The sequence below is a fragment of the Talpa europaea genome (assembly GCF_964194135.1).
Source record: "Talpa europaea genome assembly, chromosome: 10".
NCBI lineage: Eukaryota > Metazoa > Chordata > Mammalia > Eulipotyphla > Talpidae > Talpa > Talpa europaea.
The window spans coordinates 20,495,687-20,513,053 of NC_140077.1; the positions used below are offsets into that span (position 1 = coordinate 20,495,687).

The 17,367-nt window shown below is 51.5% G+C and overlaps 1 protein-coding gene across 9 annotated transcripts in view; it reads right to left on the reverse strand.

Annotated features, from left to right (window-relative positions):
* Positions 1-17,367, reverse strand: part of PAX2 (paired box 2) — a gene marked incomplete at both ends in the record, with an annotated part of 76,368 nt that overhangs the window by 37,649 nt on the left and 21,352 nt on the right. For 6 of the 9 annotated variants that reach the window (XM_084245004.1, XM_084245003.1, XM_084245000.1 and 3 more), the window contains 2 exons: positions 6,056-6,175; positions 7,583-7,668. In XM_084245004.1, coding sequence (XP_084101130.1) covers positions 6,056-6,175; positions 7,583-7,668 — 206 coding nt within the window. Of the gene's footprint in view, positions 1-686; positions 756-6,055; positions 6,176-7,582; positions 7,669-17,367 lie in introns of all 9 variants that reach the window. The other 3 variants (XM_084245002.1, XM_084244999.1, XM_084244998.1) reach the window with 1 other exon arrangement.

Below are 17,367 nucleotides of genomic sequence, written 5' to 3' on the forward strand. Positions count from 1 at the left end.
ATTGACGATGCTGCAACCCTCTCTTCTCCTTCAATAATCAGGGAATTAATGACCCTGAAGTTAAAGTGAGGCTGATACCGAGGCCCTGCCCAGCGTTGGGAAAAAGCCTTCATTGTTTTCAAGCAGGAGGCGGGCAGCAGTGAGGGAGATTCATGGATGGAGATTGAATATGCAATTTTCTTTCACCTTGCCAAGAGCTGCCCCTGGGCTGTGCCTGGCCTAAATTTTTCCTTTTACCATCTCTGCCTTATCCGGCCCTCCCACCTCCCTTCCATTCTTTCCAGAAAATTACCTTCAAAATTGATTTCCACTTTTACAAACAAATATAATGGGAACACAGGAAAAAACTTGGGCCGTGATGAATTAGGGCTGTCAGGTGCTTCCAGGTCTCCTTTGCTTTTGTTTTACTACCCGATCTGCTCTTTGTTTTTCCAAGGGCTGGAAAAAGTGTCCCCCTTCCACTGAGGGCCTGACCCCCAGGCCACTGGGGCCTCAGCCCCCAAAGCCCGCTGTGGCCCATGCGGAGTGATCCGGAGCCTGAGACTCCATCAGCCTCCTGGTTTCCCAGTGAAGCCCGAGCCACCTTCTCCTTCACCGCTTAGGAATCCACTCTCTGAATGGCCTCTAGCCGCCACCCCCAGCTCTTGCCCCTGACCCCCACACCATGTCCCCTCTGGCCCCCATACCTCTTAAAGTCCAGACCAGATGCAAACCTCCACCTCCTCTAATGTGGGCAGGATCAGTGTATACCTCGACTAGAGCAAATAAGAGACAGACAGACACTGAGAGTCCCGAAAGACAGGCAGGCAGACGACTAGGGGCAACACCCTGGGACTGGGAGACCAGGCTCCTCTCAAGTGGCTGCGAGGGTTCTGAGCTGCAACTCCCACACAGCCTGAGAGTGTCGGGGTTCCCAGCCTCAGCCTCCTCAGTCTCCTCAGGCTCAGTGGGCCCCAGGCCATCCCTGGAGGTAGGTCAGGACAGCCCATCCATTTGCCAAGAGGATTTGGGGAGAGGCCCACAGGGCCCTTTGGGCAAAACTGCATGCCAACCTGTGCCTCAGGACCACAGACACACCACACTCAGGCCTGGCTGAGAGCTCTCCCCATCATGGGCTCGGGCGGACACGCTCATGCCCACATCCGACCATCTCTTCAAGCATGTCACGACCTAGAAAACGGCCTGCCTGCCAATGCCTGGCATCCCATGTCCCCTTTCACCCAAAAATCTCAGAATGGTAGAAAACACCCACAGAACATGTGGGTAGAAATACCCACATTGGCATAAACATGTAAAAATTACATATGGGTCCATAAAACAAACATTTTCCAAGGTAAATAAGCTTGCATGTGGGAACAGAAAGACACCCCAAATAGATAGAGGAGCCTTCTTGTTAGAAAGACGGGGGTCCTAGGTTATTTACACGCATCCAGAATGCCCATGGATGCTAAGACACACGGCTCGACGGGATAGCGCAGAGCGAACGAGCAAGCGGAGATGGACAAAGACCCTCCCAGACAAACAGGTGAGGCTGCGTCCTGGCCCACCTCCTGTCCCCATCAGGTTAGCTTGTCCCAACACCGACTTCCTGGCGCCACAGTACTTACCAAGGTTAAAGAGCCTGTGCCCAGATAAGTTCTTCCTGACATCACTTTCCTTTCCCCTTGAGACCTAACCTGCCAGTTAGGCCTTCTCCTCATCTTCCAAGATGGAGTTGGCTCAACTCTGTAGCCTCATCTCGGGAAGTTACCATCTCCATCTTAGAGATGAGGAGGTGGAGCTGATGAAGGGTAAGTGACTGGCCCAAGGCACTAGGATTCAAGTCCAGTCGTGGCTCATTCCAGAGTCCGCCCCCACCCCCATTCAGGTCACGCACCAGGGGGACCTGAACGTTCCTTCCTGGGGTCTTTGAAGCCTTTCCTTGCCTGAAACCAGGGGCTCCCAGATCATCTCTTCAGTTAGATATACTACCTGGACAGAGGCGGTTCATCACCACAGCCTAATCTCATTTGCTCCAAACCTAACCTGAGCATCACACTTGGGGATGTCCAGGAGGAATAACTAAGGGAAGAAACTGCTTCTTCCAGTTACAGCTTCGACCAAAGCAGAAAGGAACCACTGGGGGCAGGGACAGAACGTGCTGTTTGCAGCCCTGCAACCTGCCTGCCTGCACACGCACAACTGCACGGTTTGGCAGCGCTCAACTGCACAATTCATTGTGCAGCTAATTAATGGAATGCAAAGTCACGGCCCCCTGCAATCCCACACATCAGAGGATGATACCAACACACCTCCCCTCACACAGATCAACAGACTCACACCATATGACTTCATTTGGATTTTTGGACAAGTTATGTAATTGCTCTGTGCTTCAGCAACACCGACAGACAGCAATGCTTTGGGCCTCTGGGTGAAGGCAAAGGAAGGACTTTGGTTTTCCAGGTTGACCCGAGAGAGGGGAAATACAAGAGTCTCTATCCTCCAGTCATGTAAGCAGCTACGTAGCTAAAGGGGTAAATATTTCAGCAGGATCCTGAATGGGGATCTACCTTCTCAGACTGGCAGACAGCCCATCTTCTGGGGGATTTATGATATAACTTCCTCATCTATCCCTGCTCTGTCTACTTGTCCCATTCTGGGAGCTACTAGACTCTTAGGGAAAGGACTCTTAGCTTAACTAGCATATTTCTCAAAGGAGATTCTGGGGATCTTTCCAGACTTCCAAAGGCCAAGTCATGAGGCCGCCTCTCAGGCTCACAGCCACTGTCAGCTTCCTGCTTCCCCAGAGTCCCAGCTGATCGGCCCTTTACTAATATCCCCCAGATATGATTGCTGCAGATACTAATGACACTGTCCATATTCCGAGTGCCAATGCCAATAATGCTCTGGGTATTATCACTGTGAACACCAATAACTACTGCTGAGATTGTCTCCAATAATGCCAGCACACGCTGCAGTGATTGTCCGCGCTAATGCCCACCACCGTGACATTGTTAGAGCTGAAGAATAGGCCGAAATGTACCCTGAGGCAGGAGCCAGAGCGGCTTCCTTGGGGACAGAGAGGCTCACAGCTTGCCCTAGGGGGATGACACTTCTAGGGACATGTCACACAGTGCTTGGGGCCAGCAGAGGGCCAATCTGAGGGAAGGAGTGGGGAGGGTTGGGGAGGGCATGGAGGGAGACTGCCCCTCCATGCCCTGGAACGTCCAGTCCCTTGCCACGTGTCCCTGATCCCATCCAAGTGCACCTCAGTGTCCCAAGTCAGTTTCCTCTTCTGCCTGTGGTGCTGGCCCAATAGCTGAAGGACACACCTGGGTGTCTGCAGCCATGCCTGAGGCAGCCTCCTGCAACCGGCCTGCCAGCTGCTTTGCTACCTTGGCCTGACTGCAGAGTTGGGCTACATCATCTTGACACATAATTATCTCCCCTATTCTTAATCATCTGAGCTGCTCCCTAATGCAAACTGGCCCTGGCTGTTTGGAGGCACCCAGAGTGGAAAGTGGGGGCGGGGAAGGTCTGCCTTTGCTCTGGCCTTGCCTTTCCTCTCCCTTCTCACTTGGGTGTATGGGGTCAAGTGCGTGTGTGTTAGCGGAAGGGCATTAGGAAGACCTAGTCTCCCTTATGGTCTCTGACCTTAGCCAGGAAAGGGACATCGCCATGTGATCTGGGGTTGGCCAAGAGGAAGGGGGTAGCCAGGAGAAGACACACAACGCCCCCCGCCCCCAGGTAGTGGGACCTCTGATCCTTCTTGCCACTTGACTAGGCCCAGGAAATAAGTGTTTAAGCAGCAGGAGGTGATGCAGAGAGCCCCATTCTCTCTTACCCCAAAGACTCCAACTGCTTCCGAGGTGTCACCTCGCTGTCACTTACTGCCACCCTGCTAGAGGGTGAGCGACCCCAACCCTGCCTTACACTGCTCCCTTCTGCTTTCAGATGCTTACAGTGTTACACCTGCAGAAGAAAGGCCAAGCTCCTTACAGGGTCCAGTCTTGGCCCAATTCCCTGTAGCCCCACCCCACCTGCTTCCCCTCATGCCCTTTTATCCAGCCAAAGTCCCCTGCATTTTCTCACCAAGGTGCCTGCTGGTTACAAGACTGAGTTTATCAGATAGAATGTCACATGACCATTGTCTTTGAACCTGCCTCTCATTGCTTGCTCAGGCCACTCCTCAAATAGCGGCCCTTCCTGGAGTCTATGCCCTCCCTCTCTGGGCAACATGGCCTGCAGCCAGACCCCCTCATCACACAAGTACCTGACAGGCCTTTCTGCTCTCCAGGCTCACGCGTTTCACACACCCCACTAGACTATAAGCTCCTTAATGACAAGAGTCATATCTTGTTCTGCTTTGGGACCCCAAGCACCAAGCCTTTCTTCAATTGATGCAATTGATGCAGCAGGAAAGGGCCACGGAAATGAACGACTTAAAACAATGAGTGTGATCAATGGCTCAGAGGGGAGCTCACTCTGTTCCAGGCCGGCTGGGTCCGACCTGGGTGGCCACAGTTCGAGCCAGTGCCTCCCTACCCCCAGCCTCCTTTCATGGCCCACAGAGCCAGGAAGCAGAGGGCATGCTTGGTCCCCACCACAGACCTATGGGAGAAAGTACAGAGGGGTCCTGTGGCCTCCCCTAGCCCCCTAGACATCTCACACTCTAACAAATGCAGGGCTGGCAGTTAATGGAGAGAGCCCCAGGGCGCCAGGGAGTTTGGCTACAGCCTGAATATGGGTAACCCCCCCGGGGAGAATGGAGACTCACGGCTGTTCACGCAGCCTCCCCTTGCCCATCAGGGGCTGCCGCCAAAACAACCACAATGAAATTTAGTGAGTGGCAAAGGCCGTGGCAGCCAAATGGGTTTGGATATTTTGGAAGAAGGCGAACTAGAGCCAGACAAGCTGTTTCCCTGTGAAACGAGGCCATTAGGGCTTCTGGAAGGAGGCCAGCCCCAGGTCATCACTGTCTTGCCAGGCCCAGGCCTTTCCTCTGCTCCGTCCATTCCGCTGGAGACCAGGGTTCTCACACCCTCCTTTCCCTCAGCCTGAACTCAGGGAAATCCCAGCTTGACCCCCCTTTCTCTCTTCCTTAGCCCCGAAAGCTTCCTCAGTCAAAGGTTTACCTATTTTGGAATCACCATATGATTTATTGTCCAAACAGGACATTTTTGAGAGGATAGGAGATGTTGACTGGCCAAGATGCAGAAACAAAGGCATAAATGGGGACTGTCCTAAAGGGGTGTGTGGCCACCCCCATCTTAGAGGCTTCTATTTCACAGGAGATGCACTTAAAATCATTGCTGTCCCTAGACCAAGTGGTGACTGCTTCCCCAGAGGGGACAGGAAGCAGCCTCCCGGCACCGTGACTCATTTGTCTGGCCTCAATTATCAAAAGACGGTCACCTAGGGGTCCCTCATGTCACCACATTCAAAAAGCCCCTCCCAAGCTCCTGGCCACCACTCTCTCCTCTCACTTCCTTCCCTTCCCTTTAATGTCTTGCCTAACTGCTGGTCTTGCCTTGAGACCAGGCAGGGAGTGAGGGGAAGCTCCAGAGAGGAGACCGAGAGGTGTCTCCTCCATGAGAACAGACAGGGGCTCCCTCCCTCAGCGGTGTTATGGGGGTGGTGTCCACATGTCAGAGAGAAAGGACATTGGGCTCAGCTGCACAGGACACTACCCCCCATGTCCTGATGGGTTGGGGTCAGGTGAGGACAAGGCAGGTCAGTCTTCCCTCCTCAGGTCAGAGACCAGCTGTCCCTCAACCTCCCAAACCTTCCCGAGGAACACGGTTCATGCTTCTCCTCCTGGCATCCCACCGGGATATTCAGGGTGAGACCCAGCGGCAGGTGAGGCGGTCGGGGCTGCCGAACAGATGGCGAGGCTGATGGTCCCCCAGCAACCTGCCTCCCTCTCTCTGGAGCCAGCAGGGCAGTGGGGGGACCTGGGCTTTGCTGCTAAAACTGATCTCACAGCAGAGCAGCTGTGAGGCCCGGCGAAACCGGAGCTCTGAGCCCGAGGACAAAGCATGCACAGGGGAAGCCAAGTCTCCGCCCGCCTCCCTACCTTCATCACGTTTCCTCTTCTCGCCATTGGAGCGAGGGATCCCCAGGATCCCGTTGATGGAGTAGGACCCCACTGGATCATTGGAGGCGCTGGAAACAGGAGGGGAGGCCGTACTGGGAACTGGATGGGAGCAAGGAGGATATGCCATCAGGAGAGCAGTTGTGATCACAGGCCAAAGCCCCAACCCCGGGGGCGGAGGAGAGAGGAGGCGTCTCCCCCTGGGGTTTAAGGATGAGCATGTCGCTGTGCTCCTGTCCAGCGTGGGCAAGTGGCGGCCAGTCAACCCCAGGCCTTCTCTGCAGACCTACAGGTCTCACTGACTCAAACCTACAGGTTTGAGCTGACTCAAACCAGAAAGCGACTCAGTTTCCAGGGTGCCAATGGCACAGTACATCCCCTCCTGGGGCTGGGCCGATCCCTCTGAAGGAACCCAGCTTGTGGTCTTGCAGTCTTCCGGGCTGTCTGTACCAGCCCTGATTTAGAGTCTGTGGCTTTCTAAGGTCCGCCTCTGACTCTCTAGGAGACACAAGAATGGTCCTGTAGTCCCCAGAGTGCCAGCTCCTCTCTCCCTGTTGCTTCTGGTCTTGAAATCGCTTGAGAAGTCCTAGTTTCTCCCCGAGGGCACGAACTAGTGAACACTCTCACTCTGTGTGACCAAGCAGGCAAGGCCCAGGCCCAGCTTTCCCTCCCAGCACGTGCTGTAATTCAGGCCAGTAAGCAACAGCTCCCCAACTCCAGGAGGGCTGGGAGCAGCCCTGGCTACTTCCTGATGGTCGAAAAGGAAGGGAACAGCTGCCAAGCGGGGCAGCAGGGCAAGGCTCACCACAGCCCATCCCTCAAGCCCAGGCCTCCTCTGTGGCTGGCAGCACCAGGGGCCCTTCAGCCAAAGGGAAGACAGTGGGGGGGGGGGGCGCTGGGAGGTATTCTGAGAGACCTGGGTCTGGTCTCTGGGACGTCCTGTGCAAGGATCAAAAAATAAGGAGGTTGGGGAGAGACAGAGAGTCACCATGTGGTGAGAGAGACAATGAGATCAAGGCAGGCCAAGAGGTGAAGGGAGGGTGCGGGACAGAGGAACAGGCACAGAAAGGAGAGAAGAGCCAGGGAAAGGCAGACAGGAAGGGAGAGGAGAGGAGGGCGTGGAAGGGAGAAGAAAAGGATAATTTTTTTAAAATTAAATAAAACTAGAAATGGAATATAAGTAAATTGAAAGAGGGACAGGTAGGGAGGCCAAATCATATCAAAACAGAAGATGGAGAAGCAGAAGGAAGGGAAGGAAAACTGGAGGAAATACACTGAAGAGAGACAGAGACAGGCTAACCACAGCCAGGCAGCTGCCAGGAGATGTGGGTGGGGGCAGGGAGCATCCCAGCGAGCTGGTCACTCTTGGGGAGATCCCAAGCCCTGGGTCTCCGAGAAAGCTGGGATTTAGAATATGGCCTTAGACCTTGGACCTCCTGGTGGGGCAGGTGAGCAGTTCCTGGCTCTCCTAGGTGGGGCCCGGCCTCCCCCCTTCCCTGAGCCTCTTACCAATAGTGTGGCCAGGGGCAGTCACTCCTGTCCCGGCCCCATCTGGTGTAGGGTGGAAAGGCTGCTGAACTTTGGTCCGGATGATCCTGCAACAGCATCACAACAGCGTCATGTATCACATGCCCCCCTGCGCCGTCCGGCTAGCCGGCCCTGCAGAGGAGCTCTCCTCAGCTCCTCGCCTGTCTGCTCCCTGCACCCCTGACTGCTGCGAGGCACAAGCTTTTCCTCCAGATGGTTCTACGGTCCAGCCTAGTGTAGGGAGCACCTGGGCGAGGCAGGCTGCGTTCTGTCCTGCCGTGAACATCATTCAATTTGCAGCTTGTATTTTTTGGTGCAAGGCGTGGGGCAGCAGAGTGGGGCACAGCATCCCGCTCTTTTTTGGGGGGTGGAGACTGCCCTGGTGCTTTGCTGTCTCCTTCCTTGCTCAACTGCACGCCCATCTCCTCCTGGGAATAGGGCTGGCTGGGTCGGGGGTGAGGGGGTGTCATTTTGAAGCTGGCTTCCCTACTGGGACTGTATCACATCCTCCAGAGTTGAGGGAAGAGGCAAGATTTCCCCGTTGCTGAGTTAAGAAGGATCCTTTGGTCCCAGGTCCAATACAGCATGGTCTCCTTGCCAGATGCCAGGCCCTGAACACCTTCTTCCTGAGTCCATGCGCTGCTCTTAGCAAGCCAGAGCTCTGTCCCCAGTGGGCTCCCGGGCCTGATGGCTTCCTCTTCTGGGGTCTTACTTGGGCCATAGCTACTTACCAGCCTAGGTAGAAGTTTGGTGCTGCCCACCTCATGCACTCCCATGAGTGGGGGACCAAATCAAAGATCCCACAGCTGGGCATAAGCCTGTTTGTCAGTGATCCAGAGGCCCCAGGACTCAGTGATGCAAAAGACCAACCTGGGGCCAGGATGCAGGAATACGCCCCTTCAAGCGCTGGCCAAATTAGGTGCCTTTGGAAGCAGCTTTTCCGAAGGCATTGCTTCCCTCCCCAGAGAGGTGCGAATCAAGTTCATCTCAACCAACCAGGTGAGTCACAGCCATGAGTGTCCTCCGCTCAAACCAGCTTTCACTACCCTCGCAGGCAATAGACCTAAGGCCCCTGCCTTACAGCACTGGGAATGAAGCTGGGGAGGGCAGATTCATGCCCAGAGAAAGCTAAGGAACCCCGAGGGAACTGGCGAAATGCAGAAGGATGCGGAGTAGGAATCACCCCCCTTCCAGGGATGGGGGTTGGGAAAGAAGTCACTTGAGGAGATAAAATCTGATCTGCAGAGCAGAGTGGGGCTGACCGTGAGGGACCAGAGGCACTGAGGACAGTGGAGAGGGCGCCAGGCTGCACGGAGGGACCCTCAGTCCCACTTTTGACTCCACTCAGTGGCTACGTAGCTGTGGACTCGCCTTTCTTCTTCCCAGGACCTCAGTTTCTTCAATTCTAAAGAGTTTAAGCCATGGGGCCTTAAGGTGGCCTTTCCCGGTGAAAATACATAGATGTATATGATTCCAAGAACAGAGAAGCAGAGGGAGGGCACTGAGGCAGGTGCTGGAGAAGGCGAGGGCAAGCGAAGGAGCTGAGTGAGCAGGCATTTTAGAGCCTCTCACCTTGACCAGTCAGCCGGGGCGGTGGAGGTATGGGAGGGAGTAAGAGGAAATAAGGCGGAAAACTTGGAAATGATGAGTAATAGCAATTTTCCACTTATTGATTGTTTACTATATACCAATATTACCTGTTCTTCATATCATATAGATATACACACACACCATAAATGCCAATGTATAAACGTGAATTCTTACAGTCACCGCCAATGTAGATACTGTCACGCTCATTGTGCAGATTTGAAAAGCAAAGCCGACAGAGGCGAAGCGTCTTACTCAAGATCACACTACGAGTCAGGGCAGAGTTAGAATTCCGACTCCAAAATCTGTGCTTTTTGTTACTTTGCCATACTTCCCCCAATATATAGGTTTAGAAGGTCTCAAGGCATAAGTGATTTCTAAACTAGAGGGGACATGTACATACTGATCCGGAAAAGCAACATACAGGTACTGACCATAAGCAGCTGGTCTCAGGAAAGAAAGGGAAGCATTTGGAAGACATCACCAAGATAGAACGGCCAGGATTTAGCAATGAACTGGAGTCAGCTGTGGCTCTAAGACCCCAAAGTCTGTGAAGTAGAAGGCTCGGGGTTTGTTCCATCATCAGGAAGAGGGGTGAGGGGAAGGAACTGTTTTGGGGGGAAGTGGCAATGTTCGTCCCAGACAGGTGGTGTCTGAGCTGGGAGTGGAGCATTCAGGTGGGCATGGCCATGTCCCAGCTGGCAACATGGCTCTCGTCTTAGGAAATGGTCAAGGAAAGGAATATTGAAAGGGACAAGAGGTCTAAGCAACAGATACTAAAAGACACCCACTTGCAGAGTGTCAAAGATGACATGAAGATGGAAGGGGGTTGGAAATAAGAACAGCACAGGTTTGGGAATTTTGGTGGCTACTCGTGACCTTGGGGTGAGTATTCTTGACAAAGCAACTGGAGCCAGAGGCAGTTAGAAAAAGATTAGCAAAAGAGTAGGAGGGAAGGGAGGCAGTGAAAGTAGACTACTGCCCTCAGAAGGTGGTAGAAAAGGAAAGGAGATAAGAGTGTGGAAGCTGGAGGATGGAACTGGCAGCTTAGTGGAGGGAAGGCTGTTTAGGCTGGAAAAGACCTGGATAAGTTTGTAGACCCAAGAGGAAGAATTGGTGAGGAGGGAAGAGACTGAAGTTGCCTGTGATGATTCCAAGAGTGAGGCAGAACAGGGGGAGGAGGAGAGGCCACGGGGAGGAGCTAGTGAGAGGGGACCCAGTGCTTCAAAAAGGGGCTTTTAGAGTTTTTATCTCTCAGCAAAGCACAAGGTAAGTCTATCCCCAAAAGTTGGGAGGAGATTTGGATCAAGATCACAACGAGAAAGATCAGACAGTGTTGACTGGTCTACAAGAAGTCTAGAAGGAGGGCCTCCCTGGTGGCGCAGCGGTTGAGCGCTGGGTTGCAAAGCTGCCCGCGGCCTCTGCGGTGCCAGTTCGATCCCCGGCTGCTCCCCGGCCACCGGAGGAGGGTCCCACATGGCGCGCAGACCTCTCCTGCCGCCCGCTGCTCCCCTTAGCAGTGTACTTCGGTCCTTCTGCCTGCTCTGCTCCCCGCTCTGGCTCTGGTGAATTCTCTCACCCTCCCGCGCTTCTGACTGTACCCAGTGCATGTATAAACAAAACAAACAAACAAATAAATAAATAAAACATGCCTCTATATAAAAAAAAAAAAGTCTAGAAGGAGACTAAGCAACTCAGGACAGCTGCTCCTAACTCACTGCAGCAAACATGTCTGGGATTTTACTGGGCCTGCAGGTGGCTCTGGCTCAAGGACTGATGGCTCAGTACTCAGGAGCTGCAGGGCTGGAACTGGGCGAGAAGGGAAACTGGAGTTTGTCTTTGTTACCCAGAGCCTCTGACCCCTGGGGCACTGGTACAGATTTAGCTGAGGCAGCAAGTGATGGAAAATCACTACTCCCTGACAGCAGCTTGGTGGTGCTTGGGGAGGAGCTGCGCAGGGTGCCTGCTGTGAGTGACTAATGCTCTCCACGACCATCCATGCCCCCCAGGCAATGGGCACTTGCTAGTCCCAGAGCTGATCTCAGGGAATTTAAGAACTGGGCCCGTGGAAGCCTGATGGTCATCCATTACCCTCCCGCCTCCCACACACAACCAACAACTCATGGCAATGTCACGGAGGGTTAAAAGGATAGTGCAAAGTATCCTTGGGTAACTGTCTGATATGCTTCCCCCATTCCTCATCCTTGTCTTGCTCCTCCTATTCCCTTCTTCCTCCTCTTATTCCTCCACTTCTTCCTGGTCTCCTCCTCTTCTTCTACCCTTCCTTCTCCTAACCACCCTTTTCTCCTCTTCCAAATCTTTTTCATTCTTGACCCCACAAAACATTCAGGAAGGAATGGCCTAAAAGTTAAGTGCCCCAGTATGGATCCTTGGAGGGTACAGTCAGGATCAGGGGGCACATATCTACTTGGGGGCTGAGAGGTGCCACTTCCTATTTCCACAGAAAGACTGTCCTGCCTGCTCCCCACTTCTTGAAATGAAGATATTTTTTCTCCCTCACCTTTCCTGGGAACCTCCAGGGCTTTGCCTGGGCCCAGCATGGAGACTTCAGGCAATCAGCATCTCCCACAGGGAGCAAAGGGGAAGGGGTGGGCTCCAGGTTCAGTTTGCCTGAGTCTCAGTCCCAGCTCTGTTAATTACTGCTTGTGAAACTCCTGACAGTTTCTTATCGCGTCATCTGTAAAAGTAGATAATGCCATTATCCACTTCACAGGACTGCTGCGAGGATTAAATAGGGTAATCCGTGTACAATGATTAGTATGGTGCTTGGCTCAATAAATGCCAGCCACAGTGATAGTAACTACTAGTATTGTTATTCCTAAGGGTGACCTGAGGCTCCTGCCTCCTATGTAGGGGCTGAGCCCGGCATAGTCAGGTGGCCTTTTGGCCGATCTGCTGATGGATGAAGCTCTGGGAAGAGCAGCAGCAGGTGTCACGGTCTGACCCAAAAAAAAGCTATACCAGAGAGACTTTTGGGAAACAGATTGGGAATCCCTGCCGGGGTCTGAAGCAGCTCCTTCAGGAGCCAGGCGATGCCGGGGCAGAGGCAGAGCTCTAGAGTAAAGGATGGCAAGGCAAGGGAGTCACTCTCTCTTTGGTCAAACTCCCAGGAGGCCTCCATCCCCCACCAGGCTGGAGATCAGCAGGGTTTCATCAGTTCTGCGAGTTAAAACGAAAGCATGTAACACGTCTCCTATTCCTGGAACTCAGGGAGAAGCAGAAGCTCGTACCACTAAGAAAGCCCTGGGGAGATGTGTACCCCTCTTCTGCTTCTAATCCCTCTCCCTCTTCCTCCTTCTCTCATTCCTTCCTACATGCTCCATTCTGTCTCTTTCTCCCCTCTCCGACTGTCCCCTTTGTCTCCCTTCTCTTTGTCTGTCTGTCTGTCTGTCTGTCTCCTTGCACCCTCAAGTCCCAAAGTGGCTTGGTGAGTATATTGATTTCTGAAAGCTGGGGGAAAGCAGGAGGCAGGCTGGGGTGCAGGCTCACGGATGGAAATAGAAGGCTATAAATTATTTGTGACAGGAAAGCAATAGTGGCAGAGTGCTGAGCACAAGTCCTGTGTCACTATTAGATTCCTTTTAGCCTGATGACACTGTAAAAAAGGTTAAGTGTCTGCTGGAATCGTACACCTGGGGGGCCGGGGCAGCCTGGGAGCAGAACAAGCCACTGAGAGCAGGTATATCAATTCTCCAGGCCAATAATATTCCTCTCATTGATCGCCACGCAAAGTTCAAAAATCTCATTACAGCCAGGCAGACCGGGAACTTTTTACAAATCAATAGAATGATATAATGTATGTATACTTAGTACAAATGTATCTATTCATCTATCCATCCATCCACTGTCCGCCTCAGGGTTTCCAAGTTAACCTACCCATCATATTATGTTATGTTATGTATGATATTATATTGCATTATATTATATGATAACAAATGGTGTGCAGAAACTCACCCTCAGGCAGAGACAAGAGGGGTCCTGTTAGCGTCGAGGTGGCCTCAGACAGCTCACCTTGGCAAAGTCAGGTGGCAGCATTTCCAGGACTAGGCTGGCCAGGACTTCTAGGAGCAATGCTTTCTTAACAAAAGTTCTGGTAAGAAAAACTATTGTGTGCTATTTACTATGTGCTAGCAATACTCTAAGTGCCTCAAACAAGTAGTTGACTTAATTCTCACAACAACCCACTTTGCAGATAAGGCATATTATAACTCCCCAAGGTGATCCATTTAATAAATAGCAAGTCTGGGGTTTGAAGTCAGGGGGACTCACCCCAGGGCCATACCCTTAACCACTAAGCTACACTACTACCAGGAGAGAGGATTCCAAAGCCCAGCATGCAAACTCCTAGATTCTACTTCCAGCCTCTTATTCTGTTGTGTTCTAAGAAACAAAGGTAAGGACTGTTTGAGCTCCAGCGGTCCCCTCTAAAGAGAGAGTAGCAACACCTGCTGGAAGCAGCTGCTGACGTGAGACACACCCACAGGTCTCCAAAGTTCCCGTGGATCCTATTCAGCTGCCCAGAATTCACTGTCTCCTCTCAGGGTAGATAAGTCACTTCCTAGTGGGACTGGCTGACCAGGACTGGCCACTTCACTGCTTTGCCTAAAGGGTGTTTGGGGCAAGAAGTCAAGTACCTACACACATGTATCATATACACATACAGAAATGGGTTTAAATCATCCCGGGGTTGACTGTCTACTTAGAGTCTCCGCAGAAAACATTTCATCTACACTATGGGGAAAGTCTTTCCTGATCTGATAACTCAAAGGAGGTCCACAGCTGGGCCCACCACCCACCGCACTGCATTGGCAGTGGGAGGTTCCCCTGCCAGTGACTTCAGGCCACCCGGGTATTGCAGACTGGACCATAATTGGGGACAATCTAACATTTGCTTCAGCAAAGGATATTTTGCCCAACGAATGCAGGTAATTGTGTCACCTCAAGCCTTCCAGAGCTGCCCACATCAGGCACATGTCCCTGGCTCAGCCCCGAGGCAAGGCAGAGCCACGCCAACAGCTGCAGGCTTTCTATGACAGAACCCCAAATGAGAGATCATACACCATCCAGCTCACTTTCACTTGTCCCCAAAATGGTTCCTGTTCTCTCCCTACACCTGAGAACTTTAAAGAACTAGAATCTTCTGGCTGTACATCCCAAGAATTGCAAAACTACGATTTACTACCTCCTCCCCACAGGAACCCACAGGAAACAGCATCCACCCTCCCCTCCCCACCAGCAGTCCAGAAATGCTGAACATAAATTCTGCTGTTCCAGGCTCCAGCTTAGCAGTGTGCACCGAGTTTAGAGTCGTCTGCCCATGCCCACTCAGATGCCCTGCAGGTATCGATTTGGACAACCGACCAGATGTCAGGTAGGGGCTGTGCATGGAAATGGCCACTGATGAGAGGAGGCCGCTCTGCAGTGCTATAGGCAGGGCATTCCACTTTGGCTGCATCAGGGTACAGCTGGAATACAGGATTCCTGGGTTTAGAGGGTCCCCCAAATGTGTCAAGACCCTTTGCCCCTTTGGTTCCTTCTCAGAAATCATAACTGAGCTCTAAGAGATAGGAACCCTACTAAAAAGGACTTTGAGAAGGGGGTCCTCAAACTACTGCCCTCGAACTCCAGGCACTGAAATCCCTCAGAATGTGTGCTAGAAGGCAACCCCCAGGGCCCACTCAGACAGCTGATTAGAATTTCTTTTTTTTTTTTTTAAAGATTTATTTATTTATTTATAAAAGCACTGGGTACAGTCAGAAGCGCAGGAGGGTGAGAAAATTGACCAGAGCCAGAGCGGGGAACAGAACAGGCAGAAGGACCGAAGTACACTGCTGAGGGGAGCAGCGGGCGGCAGGAGAGGTCTGCGCACCATGTGGGACCCTCGACCAGCAGCCGGGGATTGAACCAGCACTGCAGAGGCTGCGGGCAGCTTCTCAACCCAGCTCTCAACCCCTGCACCACCGGGGAGGCCCTGATTAGAATTTCTAAGGGCGGTGGAGCCCAAAATTCTGTAAGCATATTCTCAGGGTTGTTCTCTAATATTTGAGAAGACTAGTTCAAGCCAGGGAGTAAGGAAACCATCCTTAAGACAGTTGGGAGTAAGTAAGTTAAAAAACCTAGTAGATGACTCACACTTCCCTCAATCCACATTTTTCCCCACCTTCTGATCCTGACCCCAACTGATACAGAAGTTCGGTTGCAGTTTGGAACTACCGGCAGCTGTTCCTCTGTGCAAATTAAAGTACAGGTTAAAAATACAAATAATTTCAGACTAGTTTTTGGTGCAATCCTGGACGAGACTCCCAGCGGGTTCCATAGACACCAGGCATATACTTTGTCAATTTAGTCTCCTAAGAGCGGCACCGAGGGCTATAACCCCTCTGCCACATGTCCCTGGGAGCCCAGGCCAGATACAATTTACCAGGCTAGATGGGCCATGGGGCTGGCCCAAGGGGGCAATAGTGATGGTTTATATGATAAATGGTAAGCATATGGATTGATTTAACTTCAAGATATGCATAGGTTTAAAAATTAAGGGGCAATGTGTTTAACTAACCATTTGGAAACCAGTCTGCAGTGCATGCCAAGCCCAGCGCGTGACCAGACTAGCTCCTCTGCCACTGGCCCTGCCCTCATCTGTCAGGGCTTCCAGGCTAAGCTGGGGTCCACCAGCTGTCCACCCCACGGCCCCACTCAGGAGGCTCAGAGGCTAGAAGGCTGCCCAAAACATTGGTGAAAGGGGTGCTGCTGTGGACTCATTGCTGGAGCCAAGTCCTCCCTAGCCACCTGGGCCCCCATGGCATGCCCATCCCCCTGGGCAAGCAGAAGGAAGTGTGGGGCCTGCACACCTCCTGGTCTCCCAGCCTCTAGCCCCACCCACCTCTCACCTAGTTACTCCTGTATTCAAAAACAATCCATTGAGTCTCTCTTGGTTTCCTTCTGAAAGAAGGTGATGCAGCTAAATCCCACAATTGCCTCCTATTACCTGCAGGATAAATTCAAAATTCCTCAGCCTGGCTTTCAAAATCTTTTCCAATCTGGTTCCACCCTGGCTTTCCAATCTACTTCTCTGTACCCCCCTCTTCCCCTAAGGGTCTTGTTCTTTTGCTTACTCAATTCACATGAGTACCCCACTTGACTCAGCTCCACAAGGACAGATGTCACGCCTATTTTCCCTGACCATTGTATTTCTAGCACCTAGCAACAGTGCCTGGCATAATGTAAATACTTAAAAACTATTTGTTGAATAATGAGTGTCATGATTATGATTAATAGTAACAACAGCATAATCTTAGAGGGACATCGTGACTAATATATGTTCACTGCATACCAGGCAGTGACATCATAGACCTGGATCCAAAGTCTGGCTCCATTGCTAAGCACTTTATGTGGATCATTTAAATTGTTTCTCACTTCTTATAAAGATTATTATCTCTATTCTGTAGATGTAGACGTTGAGGCTCAGAGAGGCTAAGTAAGTTGCTAAAAGTCACATAGCAATAAATAGCAGAGTCAGGATTTAAATCTGGGAGCCCAACTTCAGAACCCATGCTGCTATTCACTGGATAGAATAAATCAATCTCTCAAGGACAGAGGGTAGACTCTCTGAGAGGCAGGGCCTGAATAAAAGCTATATATTGATATAATCATAGTAAAAGTAATAAATATCATTTATTTCATATTCAGTATATGGTAGTCATTGTAATAAATGCATTTTCTCATTCAAATCCTAACTACAACTCTATCAAATCGGCCTGTTCTCTATTTTACCAAAGAGATAACAGAGAGGCTAAGCAACTTGCCCAAGGCCACGTGCTTAACAGCAATGGAGCCAGACTTTGGATCCAGGTCTATGACATCACTGTCTGTAGGTTGAACCATATTACCTCCTCTGGAAATACCTAAATTACTATTTCTTTTCATTTATTAACAAATGGAACACAAACAAAATTTTTTTTGTCTCTTCACATCCATGATCTGGACAACTGAGCAAATATGTATATCAACAATTACCAGAGATTGCAGGTAGCTATGATTCTGAACATGCTTACCCACTTCCACAGTTATATTTGATAAACACCATGTTTACACTACAACTACAATTTTAAGCTAAGTGGCTATGATTTTAGTGTATTTTATATGCACTGCAAGGTTCGGGG